The sequence below is a fragment of the Anarrhichthys ocellatus genome, unplaced genomic scaffold (genome assembly GCF_004355925.1).
Source record: "Anarrhichthys ocellatus isolate YVR2014 unplaced genomic scaffold, GSC_Weel_1.0 scaffold4, whole genome shotgun sequence".
Lineage (NCBI taxonomy): Eukaryota > Metazoa > Chordata > Actinopteri > Perciformes > Anarhichadidae > Anarrhichthys > Anarrhichthys ocellatus.
The window spans coordinates 2,255,150-2,269,774 of record NW_022280034.1 but is presented as its reverse complement, the minus strand read 5'-3'; the positions used below and the strand labels follow the sequence as shown (position 1 = coordinate 2,269,774).

Below are 14,625 nucleotides of genomic sequence, written 5' to 3'. Positions count from 1 at the left end.
TGTGTGTGTGTGTGTGATGGAGTCAGAATAAACTACAGCGTGTGTGTTCATGGTGATGAAGGAGCAACAGTGAAGCTCACTGATGTGTTTTTAATGGAGCTCTGTGGCTCAGAGGAAGAGATATCAAGCTTTAATGCACTCACAATACATATTAGACACAAAGAATATTATCATTATGACTATCATTATTATTGTTCATGTCAGTGTTATTGTTTTTGTTATCAATGTTAATATTATTATATATCATTTACATCTTATTGCTGCACCACTCATGATTCATGGAGGAAGACATATTAACTGTTTTATATGAAATGAGGTATAGCTGTGATGCTGCAGCATTACAGATAAACATTTATATTATGCAGAAATAATTGCATTTTCATGCAGATACGATCGATTATGTAACCATAACTATGCATTTATGGGCTGTACCGCTGTTGTTTTACTTGTGAAGTGAGCGATGTGTCTAGTTATGGTGCTAAACTGTTGTCTGGTTGCAGACTCCTGTGATAGAAAACACACACGACAAGTTATATAACTGCAAGTGGTTCGACCTAAATGAACACATTTACATTTAGAGTGCCTGCCGTAAGCAGGGAGGGTTTCTCATTTTCCGTACGAAGTCGTTGCAGCTGATGCAATGTCTATTTGAGGAGCAAACAACCCTTTTCCATTTAGCAGAACATCTCTCTCTGCTCAGTTAACAGTAAATGTTCGCAACAAGGGCAAAACCCCCCCAGGAGTTCCAAGACTCCTCGTACCGCAGAGCATCGGGAGCGCTAACAACCTCACTGCAACCCATGTTCAAAGTAGCAGGAAAGCACTTCCATCTGCGTCATTACAGCAGCTGTACTCGGGCATCTTGTGTGTGGAGAAAAGCCTGCAACAACACTTGCCTTTCCTTTAAAAAAAGGAAAAAGGATTTAGCCTTTTCAGGAGCCAATATGATGATTATATTGATTGATTTTCCAATTAAAAAAAAAAGGCACTTGCTATATTTACAGAGTCACAGGTGTGACAGCTCCGACTCCAAACAGCCAACATCTGTACCTGCTCGCCCCCAAACACCAACACCTGTCTCTTTGGGAATGGGCCCTGAACAAACTGCCGCCTGCGAGTAAGTCAACAGCGATGTGGCAGCCTGCAGCCCTCAGTAACAGCTGCTCACTAACAGGACGCAGGATTTCTGCTCTGACACGTACGTCAGGAGAGGGAAGACAAAGTCAAACTGCATTTCCATCAATTTCTTAACTGGAAAAACTGGATTTACGCTCCGCCAACCTGTCACGTTGCAGTTTCCATCCATGTCCTAAAATGTCATCACTTCACCATTTTGTCCCGTTAAAACATTTGTGTGACATTGTCATAATTAGCTTATGAATTCTTGAGTTATGGCCAAGAACATGATTTGTGAAGTCACGGTGTTGCTGAATTATCACGTTCACGACAGAGTAGCCGGAAAAAACATAATGCCTCCGACCAGCTGCCGCCGGTGAGGAGGCATAAAAAAAAAAATCAATCATAAATATATTAAAAGCATCAGCACTAATCCTCCGCTGTTTGAATTCAACTCAAACATCACAGATGGTTTAGTTTCCCCTTCCGACCTTATCCCTCGGAGACCAAGATGCAGCAACAGCTTGCATCTTTTTGGGAATTCCTCAGCATCTCAAGTACAGCAGCCTCTCTGACGACTTTTTGTCATTTGAAGCTTTTTGTTCTCTTTCCTCTCAGACAAGAAACGAGTGCTTCTCATACTCATCCTCTCTCTCTCTCCGTCTCTCTCTGTCTCTCTCAGTCTCTTTCTCTCTCTCCATCTCTCTGTCTCTCTCTGTCTGTCTGTCTCCCTCTCTCTCTCTCTCTCTCCGTCTCTCTCAGTCTCTCTCTCCGTCTCTCTCTCTCTGTCTGTCTGTCTGTCTGTCTCTCTCTGTCTGTCTCTCTCTGTCTGTCTGTCTCCCTCTCCCTCTCTCTCTCTCACCCCCTCTCGCTCCGTCTCTCTCTATCTGTCTGTCCCTCTCTCTGTCTGTCTCTCTCTCTCTCTCCCCCCCCCTCTCTCCGTCTCTCTCTCTCTCTCTCTGTCTGTCTCTCTCTCTGTCTGTCTGTCTGTCCGTCCCTCTCTCTCTCTCTCCCCCCCCCCTCTCTTGTTGTGAACAGCACAGCTTGTTAAAAGTTCTCATGAACCTGAAGTAAAGGCAGCACTAGCAGAAGGCAGAGTGGGTACATTACATCATATCATTCCTAGAAAAAGGGAAACACCACACACTCATATTAATATGAAGAACATCCAGGATTTTTTTTCGGTAATCCTCCTTTGTTCTTAATTTCAGTAATGTATCTCTCCCTTGCTCTCTGCATCATTATCTCCTTTTACTCCCTCGTTCCTCTTCATCTCTCTGTCTTACGCTGCATCTTTCCGCTCGTTTAACTCCTTCTTTCCACTTATTTGTTTTCCACTTTTCTTCACTTTCTGTCCTCCCACGCTATTCCTTGACGCTACCTTCCCCCCCACTATATACTGTATGTGTCCGTTGGCCCAGCAACTACTAAGATGTGGATTTCTGCCTCACCTGCTTTCTCATGCAACTGGAGAAAAAGTGCTCTGGTTTCCGCCACCAAGCAATCAGGCCTGGCTTTGCTGAAATGTTACTCTGTTATCTAAAATGACATCCAGAGTAACGTTGTGAAGAGTGAGATAAGACTTGTGCAGCTCATTTTCTCTGCTCCCTCATGACGCTCTGGATGAGCTCTGGACTCCCTTTGACGAGAGCATTCTTCATAAACACGTAGCTATTTCCCCGCTGAATCCATTTCACCAATAATCTTTGTTTTACTTCATTAATAAAACCAATATTGGATTGTCTGAAATTATAACAGGCACTTGTCACAGTTTTCTGCCATTTTATAGACTAAATAAATTGATGAACCAAGAACAAAAAGTGTATTATAATCGGACGACTGTGGCTAAGTGGATAGCAGGGCGGTCTTTCAATCAGAGGGTCGGCGGTTCAATCCCCGGCTCCGCTAGTCGCATGTCGATGTGTCCTTGAGCAAGACACTTAACCCCAAAATTGCTCCCGTAGTTGTGCCTACTCTGTAGAAATGTGATAGAATCTGAATTGTAAGTCGCTTTGGATAAAAGCGTCTGCTAAATGACTGTAATGTAGTAATCGATAATGTGAATAGTTGCAGCCGTAATATCAACCCGTTGCCTTCATGCTGTCTCAAGAAAAATCTACACACAACCACGTCTTCCCTTAACACTTCTTATATTCTGACTCTGTGTGTGTGTGTATACTATATATATATGTGTATATATATATATATAGTTCCTCCACATTAAGCCTACATACTACATTCAGCTTGTACATTTTACAATCACTGTACACCTGTCTACCACAAATATATATTATTTGATGTCTTATATTATCTTTTTGTATCGTATCTTTTGTGTGATTTTTCTTTATGTAGATATTTAAGAGGATTGTTGGAGGGAGCCTGAGATTTGCTTCTCTGTAATTGTTGTGCACATGACAATGAATAACTTGAAGAGCCCGTTCAGCAGCGCCGCTCTACGACCCGGGACGGGTTTGTTGACCAATCCGCCGGCTCTGCCGACACAGTTTGCATACCGAGGTCCAATTACAATGTGGATGAAATCAGTTAAATCCAAAACCTTCAGACCTTTCCTCAATATCTATATTTCCATGTACAGATTGCATGTTATTACCAGGTGTAAGTGGGGTCCATGGTCTGTGTTTGCTCCTGTGAGCGACTAATTCAGTGTCAACTAGAGCTTATGTGTGCAGAACCCTTTTTATAGCTGCTCCGTTTGCTCCGTTGGCTCCCAGTGCTCCTCACGGTTGTTGCTCTATATTATTTTTTACTTAAACATGAGTTCTTTCTCCAGTTTGTTCCCCGCTGGTCCCGGATCAAAGCCCACCAAAGCGTGCTCTCCTTTTATCTTTGTGTACAATCTCCCTGCCTCCATCGTGCTTTCAGGGTGGACGGCTAACTCCAATTTTTAAAAGACTAATAAATCAAAAAAACAAGCTGGCCTCATCCTTGTCTGCACTGGGACAGCAATATTAACGGTTAATAGAAATGCTGATATTTGACTTTGTGAGCATTGAAGTGACAGCTCTTCACCTTGATCTCGTAGATCTTGAGCTTCCTCTTGTTGCTGGTGTTCTCGCGCTCCAGCAGGGCCAGCCTCGTCTTGATCTCCTGGTAGGCGCTGATGAGGGCGAAGTGGGAGGCCGAGTAGACGTCGTCGGGGGACGAGGAGTGCCACGCCACGCCACCGCAGCCGTCGTCCTTCAGGCCCCCGGCATCGCCGCCGCCGCCGCCTCCCAGGAGCCCCAGCTCCCCTCCGCCGAACAGAGACTGCATCGCTCAGGGCCTCAACCTGGAGACAGACGGTTATTTACTCGTGAATTATTAAATCACCAGATTGCTTCCATTCAATTTAATGTACCTGGCAAGAAATAAAAACACCATTTCATAATCCCGGCAGGGGTCAACTGTCGGTGCCACTGCAGCAGCGCTGACGACATCAAGCAGGCGGCTACTCGCAAACAAACAAAGCAGAACAAAGCAGTCGGTCGGATTTCTGGCACACACAGTGTGAAATATTCAAAAGTAGAGTGAGTACAGAGAGAAAGAGACGGGAGGCAGACACTGTTATTCCATGAGAAATTCAAAAATGACTCAGTGAATAATTGTACATTCATCAGACAAGGCCCTGAGTCACATTATCACATTGAGTTTGTTTGTGTGCACAGGTTTGATTTGGGATATTTACATTCAAACAAAGAGATTCATTCATCTCCCTGTTTCATCAGGTTGTTGTTCAGACTTTAGAAGGCGGGGTGGCGGCGCATCAAGTCGGTGCAAAGATGGACGGCAGTGGGCGCGAATAGATGGAGATTTGTCCAAAAAAGCGAAGTGAAGACACGATGTGTTTTGTAATGCTTCGGCTTCATGACTCCAAACCAGGAATGTTCAGAACGACAGAGAAAAGGACAATAACAGAAAGAGCTGGAGTCCTTGGAAAGTTCTGAGATCAGTCACGATGCTGAGCTGGCACACACACGCACACACACACACACACACACACGTTGCCACCTATAGCAAATATCAAGTTATCACATTGCCGTCAATAAACAGTCTATCGCTGTGGTTCCCAAATATTTTTCAAACCACAGCACCCCTCCACGCAGTTTCTTTTTTTAATGGCACTTAGCTTTCAGAGAACACTTCTTTGTCTCTTGAGGACTGAGATGTATCAGCGTTGCTTTGAGTCTATTTACAGCCGCAGGTCGCTATCTCCTACTGTTGTGGGTCTAGAACACTCTGAGTGAGTGAGTGAGTCGCCACGAAAGTCCAACGAACCACAACAAGTTAAACGGAACAAAAGAAGTGAAAGTGCAGGCGGACAGCTGAACAAAGACCTGAAGCTCTGTATGAGCCGAGGACTCCGGTGATAATTATCTGTAGGTGAGATTCTAATGTATTACAACTATGGGAATTATAAAACACTACGATCCTTGAGAAAACAAAAGTCAGCGAGTGACATAGCAATTATCAAGTATTACTACATACTTGATAATTACTACAGGTGCATGAGTAACAGTGCATAAGAGTCTGGTTCGTGCTCTTGTTCCATTTCACAGCACTTAAAGCAACATGAGCAGCCTGCGCTCCTTGAGTGGCGTGATAAATGAACTGGGTAGTTAGCATGGTCCCCCCCCCCCTCCCTAAATACTGCTGTCAAAAGTGATGAATGGTGCCTGTGATGTCCCCGCCCTCTTTTTTTATGCAGCCACAAAAGGGGACATTTGCACAAAAGTCGTAGTAGACGATGTAGCTGTGGAACACGGAGAGCGCTTTTCATTTATGGGTGCTGATGGAGTTACACAACAGTGATTTGATGCATACTGGAATGGATGCCTTTTTGACTCCCAGCACTGCCTTGTGAGTCAGCGATTGCCTACTGAGCTATTTTCATCTGCTCCCTTCCTCCACAGTTGCTATTTTCCTTGTGTTTTAAGAGAGAGGGGGATAAAGCCTCAGCCAATCTACGGCTCTTTTTCTTGCTGGTCTAACAGGATGATCCAAAAGCACTCCCACGAGCGCACAAACACACGTCTGTGCACATGCTGCCCAAAAATAAAAATGCACAGAGGAACAGTCGCACAAAGACAAAATGGAAGCAAAAGAAATGGTGTGCCGGTCACCTGCAGCTGCATGGAGACAGGTGGTTACACTGGGATGATAACATGGTCTCACAAAAAAACAACAGAAACGGTGCTGCTGACTTTCCTCACTAGAAGAAAAAACCAGTCATGGAACATGTATATTAAAAGGCTGAGCTTTCACCTTGCTGTTATGTAGTGACCACATTTCCATTAAAAAATCCTACGGACGCGGCGTTCGCCATCCGCCTACGTTCAGGCTCGAGGACATAATCATCCATACACCACAAATCTGATGAAATCGCCAAGTGGATGTTATTATTCAATTGCGTGTGGAGCACCTTTTCACAGGCTGCTTGATAATAACAGACTCATTTCCATAAAACAGCGTTTCCCAAACTTCTTTTTACAAAGTACAAACCATCCAAACCTCACAATTAGAAATGCTCCGATACTGATGTTGAATATTGGCCTGATGCTGATTAAAGTAGCAGCATACAGAAGATATCTCCTACTACATCGACCAGCTCACACAGCTTAAAAAAGGTGCACTGGTCCCTGATAGATGGCTAAATGTGGCCTCTGACTGGATGAAATAAAGGACCGGGACACGGGAACATCCATTTTGTCTGAGCTCCTCTCAGCACAGAAATGAGGCATTTATCTCACACACACACACACACACACACACACACACACACACACCCCTCCGACTAAGCTCCCCTTTCTCGATCCCTCTCTTGCTCTCTGCTCCTCTACCCAAAATATCCCACATCCGGCTCCTCCTCCGTCCCCATCACAAACCATCCGCTCCATCTCCTGGACCTCTGGGCTCATTTGCTGAGGCTCCCCCCCCCCCCCGAGACTGTAGAAGTGAACGCGTATACGCTTCGCTCCCAGCTTCATTACAGCGATTACCTAAAGAAGTCGTACATTACCCGAGGCCCACATGGCACACGTTGTCCCACCTAGACTACCACGAGTGGACCTGGAAAGGCTGCAGCCGTGAACCGAGCGCGTGACTCTGAGGAGCGATTGTGTTCGTTACCTACATGTGGCGGCAAATTTAACACAAAATATCTATTATTAAATCAATATTTCGGTACTGTATCGAAATTCAAATTGTATTTTCATCCTTACTTGTTTACCTGACAGTCTGTTCAGTTCTCCAAACATTTAGCAATAGTTTATTAATATTTGGAAATAGTATTGTTCTTTGAACTGAACTTCAGAAGAGAAATTGTAACATTGATGTACCCTCGATTAAACGAGTCGTACAGCAGCTGCAGTATCCAGCGTGGTACCAAGAGTTGAACAGAACAAGACTCATCCATTTAGAAACATTCATAACCCAATCAAATCCCAGAGCGGGTGCTCTCTGTAAATAATGCAAGTCATAGTTTTAGAATCCTTTGTGGACTGAAGCAACATGATTCTTCCTTCTGTCTGTGTGGGCCAGTTAGTAATGGTGGACCATAATGGAGCAAATCTCTTCTTACAGATGTTAATATTGATGCATTCTGTTCTGGCTCCTGCTTTATGGAACGACCCTTTAATGGGTTACAAGCTACATAATCATACGTTATTTATTTAGCTTGTGTATATTCAAGGTTCTGTGAATAGAGAGATGCAGGGATGATGTATTTTTGTTGTCTAGTTTCCATTGGATTTTTGATTATTGAAGAAAATAATCTCTGTGGCAGATGAACGTTTATGATACTTACACGTTTTGTTCATCAAGATAATCTGCACGAATGAACACCTCTTTTATGATGTTTGAAGCGTGAACACAATCAGCAGCAGTAAGAAGCTAAGGTTAGGCTATGAAGGAACTCCACCACGGTCACATGACTTCACGTCTCCTCCACTAGGCTAAAGGAGGACTAGTGTTCTAGTGAGGACGCTTAGTCGTCTCATTTACACTCTTGTTAAAGACACGTAAAAGCTTCTAAACTCACCAGAGGGGTGTTTACTGACCTATTTTATATCAGAGAACTAAACTTTAAAATCTCTCTATCTTGTGTTAAACACAGACCTTATTTTAGACATATAACCAAACACACATTCACATTGAAGTCGAGACGTAGGAACCAGAAGTGTAAAAATGCTGATTTATTTTTGGGTTTTAGGACTCGTTCCTGCAGCACTCTATCGTTCACACGACGAGCGACAAAGCAAAAGGCTACAAGTCATCATCGATGGAAGTCAGTGCCTTAGAAACAATATATATCCGCCACGCTTGGCCGTTTTGTAGCTTTGTGGCTTCTTGTGTGAACATAGCATATTTATTTCTGTGTCTCTTTTGCATCGCAGAGCATAAATATATGAGCGCAGCAGAAATCCTGCCAGCTGGGTTGGGGCTGGGTTTTGCTGTGATAACAGAACCAGGACCAAAGAGGAAGCCGGGGAGAGAGTCTGCACAGTGTGTGATTTTAATGTTGGATCTTGTATAAGGGAGATGCAACCACTCTCTGGCTCAAAATGTTTGTCTCTCTTTCACCATCGAACCTCTAGGTACCTTTTTTTTCTCCCTTTTCGTCCCGCCCTTCCTCTGTCCCCTCCTTTCATTTCCTCCCTCCTCTCTGTCTGGCACTGTAACACAGTCCAGCTCTTCTCAAAGCCACCCTGTGATCCCCACGGGCTGAACATTTGGCACCTCTGACTCAGACAGTATGTCTGTGAATGGAGAGTCCAGGGCAGAGAGGGGGGTGTGCCCCCCCCCAATGCTTCCATAATGCCTAGCTTTGCTCCGCTGCACCGGTTTACTCTGCAAAAGCCTCGTTCTCACGGAGCTGGACGGTCCAACACACACACTGAGAACCTATTAACATGCCAGCAGGTAGCGTTTGATCGTGTGCGAGTGTGTGTGCATGTGTGTGTGTGTGCGTATCGATGCAGACATGTGAGCACATGCATATCAGTGTGTGTGGGAAATGAGCCAGTGAAACGAGAGAGAGTGTGTGTGTGTGTGTGTTTTGTGTGTGTCAGTCAGTACAAGGACATGTCTGCAGCAGTGCAAGCAGGAACATTAAAGTGTGTGTGTGTGTGTGTGTGTGTGTGTGTGTGTGTGAGTGAGTGAGTGAGTGAGTGAGTGAGTGAGTGAGTGAGTGAGAGAGGTAGGGAGGTATTGATGCACTAATCCAATGTACTGTATCTGTATCGACCACGTGCACTGACCTTATTAAAAGGATCAGTTATTAGCCAGGCATCTCTGATCCGCATCAAATACTGTTTCTTAGCCACACTCATTAAGAAATACCAACAACTAATTACAAATAAGTATAAAAAACTTCTGGTCAAATATAATTAAATCCTACACATAATCACGTAGATATCTACGAAGCCTCAACCTCTGAATGCTGAGAAATTAAGCCAAAATGGAGTGCCAACAACTGCAGTTGCTCAAATGTCCACTTGATTTTTCAAAAGGGAGTCATTCCCCATAGACCTCTATGTTAAAATGCCCAACTTAACAGCCGAAATAAACATGTTTACAGCCTGGTAGAAAAGGGTTTTGTGGTCTCCGTGGCTAACATCTCCATTTATAACTGTACAGAGGGTCAATATAACTCACCCATTTAAATTATTTTAAGGTTAAAAGATAGGCGTAATTGAGGGCGTGGCCTCTTTGAGTGACATGTGGGTGTCATTTTAGTTCGCTAGCTGTCTCCTCTGCTGCGTCCCTTGGCCCGCCTCGGTTCTACCGATGATCCACCTCTTTGCCCATTTTTAGAGGGAGGCTTTGTCGTCACTGCCAAGATGCCACTTTGAGCTGATCGGTGACGTCACGGAGACTACGTTAATATTTTATACAGTCTATATAGTAGCTACCTATCTACACATTTAGGTTTCAAATCTGTATACAGCAAACCAATGAGTGATGTCACGGCGACTACAGTCACAGTCCATGGTTTAGCTCGTCATATCTAATCCAATCACGGGACGAGATTCGTCAAGACTACCACCTAGAAGACACCGTGTACTCTTAAAACACATACTGTACTATACACACAGCTCAGCTCAGCAGCCACGTGCCACTGCTGTCCATAACCACACACACACACACACACTCACACACACACACTATACAAAGCCTGTCAGTACAGGAGAAAAAAAACACCTCGAACAAATGCCTCGCTGCGCGCCATGATTCATCACTAGGGGAATCAGCCGTGTAGGCAGGCGGACATTGTGTGTGTGTGTGTGTGTGTGTGTGTGTGACAGTAAGGCAGCTGCCCTTCAGGAGATTGATGGCAGGGGCAGAATGGAGACAATGAGCTGTGTTGCTGTATTTTTTTTGTCGCCCCTTCTCCGTTTTCTGTCTCCTTCCTCTCTTCGTCCCTCACGTTTCTTTCCACCAGAGCTGTATCGAACCGTCAATCCCTTCCTTGCCTTTTCTCACCCCCTCTTCCCTTCATCTTTCTCCCTGTCATTCATCCTTCTTGGTATTCTACAGCAAAGTTTATCACAGCCCTGCTGAGTGCAGGGGGGGGGAAAAAACCTCTATCTTGACTTTGAATGAGAACTTTCTCCACAAAAGACATTATTCTCCTCATTATTACTACAACCAATCCAATACTTGGATTCCCTCCCTCTGACATCTGAGTCAAAGTCGAGCTAAGCTGCAGCCCAGAGGCAAAGAGCAGAGAGAGAAGGACGGAGAGGACCAGATAAGAAGCCCACCCTCCTCCTCCCAACCTCACTTAGCCTCCATAATTAACCGCGGCCACATAAGCGGTCCTGAACACACGCGGAGTACATGCAATACACACATACATGCTGACAGGGTGAATGAGTTGGATGACTCACAAGCACTACTGTGTTTCCCCAGAGAAACTAAGCCTGTAATTTGGTCTCAGCTGTTCAAAAGCGCATCACGAAAGAGAGTGTGAGGTGCTTTCTCACAATGCACCAGCAGGACGGCGTGAAAGATGGCTGCTCGGGACACAAGAGAGGCACGTTGTTGTGAGAAGGGAACGTGAGAGAGCTCAGCTCAACGTATCCTCAAACAACGGTTTGTCTGATATCCTACGAAAAAGTTACTCCTCATTGTTTGTGCGTTTACCACTGAAAGTCCAGCAACACGTGTCAACTTCTGCTCTTTACATTTGTACGGTCTTTTTAAAATAAACTTCCATTTTCACAGGAAACTCAGTCAGGTTTAGGCAACAAAACTACTTAGTTAGGCTAGACAAAAGATCGGTCAAGATTACGTGGATAACATACAAAGAAATGTCACGGGAGATCTATGAATTACAGCGCTGTATTTGTGTAGGTGTTGCTAGGAACGCTGGATGAGACCAGCCTGAGTTAGCTGTACAGCTGGAGACCTGGTGGACAAAGTGGATCATTTAGCAGCTAAAGAGCCGTATCAGGAGTTAGTAGTGACAATAGACTGTATATAGAAAGTGGACGTGGTCACGGTGATGTTGTTTTGTGGACTACGATTTTGAAACATTTTTGCCGTCGCCATCTTGTTTTTTTGCAAGTGAAAAGAGAGGTTGAGCTAAAAAACCCTAAAACACCTTTTTCTATCTTTCTAACTTTTTAATTGTTGGTTCAACAGAACGAGATCTTTAATGACGTCTTTTTTGGGCTCTGGACATTTCAAAAACTACACAATTCATTGATTCATGTGAAAAATAACCAACATGTCAATAATGAAAAGACTGCCGCCTTAATGTAGAGCTGAAGCTTTGTGATGCAATATGTAGCCTTCTGAGCAAAGGGGAGGCTCTGATCCTCTGTGGGATGTGATGGGTCTTATGGTTTATTTATCAGTGGTTGCTGATTATTAGTCTCGGGGCAGTGGTTCTAGGCTGGTGGTTTGGTTTAGTGGTGCAGCGGTCGTTGTCGGCCGAGTTTTCATAAGCTGCTGCGATGGAGGATCAGGTGGTGAGGACGAAGATCTAATGCAAAGCGTTACAGTGTGCCATGACTTCACAACCTTAACGTGGAAAGTGGTATCAATCAGATCCCATCACACACACACACACACACACACTTCGGTGGGCCCCCCGCCTCACAGTAAATTCACACATTAATGCGAGCCGGAGACCTTGACAGCAGGAGCAGCTCGAATCATTCCAGCGCCAGTGGCCCCGACTCGTACTCGGCTCTCACTCTTGTCTTGTTCCCCCGGCATCTAAAGGCCTGCGTGCCTCACAGGACATCACATCCTCCTCCAAAGTGTCTGTTCCGCTGTCATGCACTGACTACAGGACTGATAGTCAGACATACACACACACACACGGCTATGAATGACCAAAATAATGGTACCAAAGATGCATGAAATGACAATTAATAAATATAGAGCGTGTAGAAACACAGTTGTTACTCTATCAAAATATTAAAAAAAACACATTATGTGTTCATTTATTCTAAGATTTCAATTTCATCCCTATTCAAAGCATTTGAATTGCTCTCCAGAGGAAATTTCCTGAAGACACCAGATGCATGCAAAGCGCACACAAGAAAAGCATACGTAACAGACATACGCACACAGAAGCGTCATTAAATGCAAAGCATAACGTGGTTTTATGAGGACAAGGGCTCCTCCAAAGAGAGCTGGAACCCATCACAATACAAAAAATCAATCTTTATCTCAATCTTTATATAACAAATTCAAATCCAATCTCATCCAATAAGAATTATAAAATATACTGTGCATGAAGCTGCAATAAACTGAGGGTCTGGCCTCTATTATTATAAGAATAAAGATCTATGAGAACCTGCTTAAGAGAGAAGTGTTTAATTGGCTCCTAGTGCTGATATGACAATCTGTGTGTGCTGATTAATTAATGCTGCTGCTGCTGCTGCTTCTTGTTGGACGAGTCCAGAGACAAGATGATGTGTGTGTGTGTGTGTGTGTGTGGGGAGGGGGGACGAGAGCACTGGCTTGGATCAGAAGGAATATATGATCAACGTGAGCATTGCATTGTGGGAGCAAAGCGTGTGTGCTTCCAATGTGTGACATCATCTGTGCACAAAGGCTGCGCCTCGGTTCATCCAGGTGTCGTTAAAATAAACAACACGTGTGACCTCTGAATGAGTGTGTGTGTGTGTGTGTGTGTGTGTGTGTGTGTGTGTGTGTGTGTGCGCGCTCTTCTTTGTGGAGGCTTTAGCACATCACTTTAATGCAGTCAGTGTCCTTTGCAAAGGACACAACCGTCCTCTTCCCCCCTGTCCTCACACACACACGCACACACGCGCACACACACATTTTACTCAAGTACTGTACGTACTTGTACTTGACTTGAATATATTAATTTCCTGCTACTTTATACATTATGTAAAAAATGTTCTACATTGATTTGATACCTTTAGTTACTTTGTGGATTCAGATTTACAACATAAATTGTGATATAGTATGATGGATACAGTTAAATGAAACTCACAAGCTACCTGGCAGTATATAAAGTAAACATTAAAGTGATGTATATATGCATCAATAACTATAATTCAATCATAGAATGGATATTATTCTGAAATGGATATATTTTGATGCTACAGTGCAACAGTATATAAACTTAAATTAAGAACAAACTTCTCCAGCAGTAAAATGCTGAATGCAGCTTTTACTTGTAGTGGAGTACTTTTACGTAAGTAAAGAGTCTGAATACTTCTTCTACCAGCAGTCACCAACACTATCTGACTGCTGAGAAGATTCATATGCTGCTGCCAGCAGAGAGTGAGAGAGAGAGAGAGAAAGAAAGAGAATAATGACAGCAGAGAGAGAGAGAGAGAATAATGACAGCAGAGTGAGAGAGGCGTGCAACACTTGTTGAGGATAAAGCAAACAACTACAGCAGATTACAGCACAGCTGATATGCCGAACAAAGATAGAAGAGCGAGAGAGAAGGGGAGGAAAGAGAAGGAGGGATGAATGAGAGGTTTCACAGGCTTTCTGTGAATAGGGACATGTAGATGGGATGCGTTCCACAGCCAATTATTACAACACAGACGCAAGCCACAACAACAGACTTGTCAGCGCATTGAACCCCATATGTTCCAGTTCACCTGTCTCCGCACACTTCACACGTATAGACCTCACCATTAACGGGAGGAACACCATTCATCCACCACACAGAGGAAAAGGCTCCCAGCTTGTTCTTTGTCAGAACATAGTAAGCTTCTGCACACATGTAACACCTCTCTATCTTTGAATCGTCTGGTGTGCAATAAAAGATGCACGGGGACGTGTTGAAAAGAGGTCTTTGAACGTAACATCAACCACACAATAAAAGAAGATGATACGTGAACGGATCGGGGGAGTGCTACATGAGACAAAATGATGATGAGAGTATGGAGATGTATCCTGGTGATTTATCGATATCATTGTATTGATTTGCACAGGGAATGATTGTCTGCCTCCTTTGTGTGCAGTTCATCTGGTTATTGGCTTTCAGCACCACGGACAGCAGCCCACACA

At 44.1% G+C, this 14,625-nt stretch overlaps 1 protein-coding gene across 2 annotated transcripts in view; it reads right to left on the bottom strand.

Annotated features, from left to right (window-relative positions):
- Positions 1–14,625, bottom strand: part of tbkbp1 (TBK1 binding protein 1) — a 44,914-nt gene that overhangs the window by 20,638 nt on the left and 9,651 nt on the right. Inside the window, exons 2-3 of one of the 2 annotated variants that reach the window (XM_031843028.1) lie at positions 4,495–4,564; positions 4,147–4,405 (exon numbers count right to left, since the gene is read on the bottom strand). In XM_031843028.1, the coding sequence (XP_031698888.1) occupies positions 4,147–4,389 (243 nt within the window). In that variant the 5' untranslated portion in view covers positions 4,390–4,405; positions 4,495–4,564. The remainder of the gene's footprint in view (positions 1–4,146; positions 4,406–4,494; positions 4,565–14,625) is intronic. The other variant, XM_031843027.1, reaches the window with a different exon arrangement.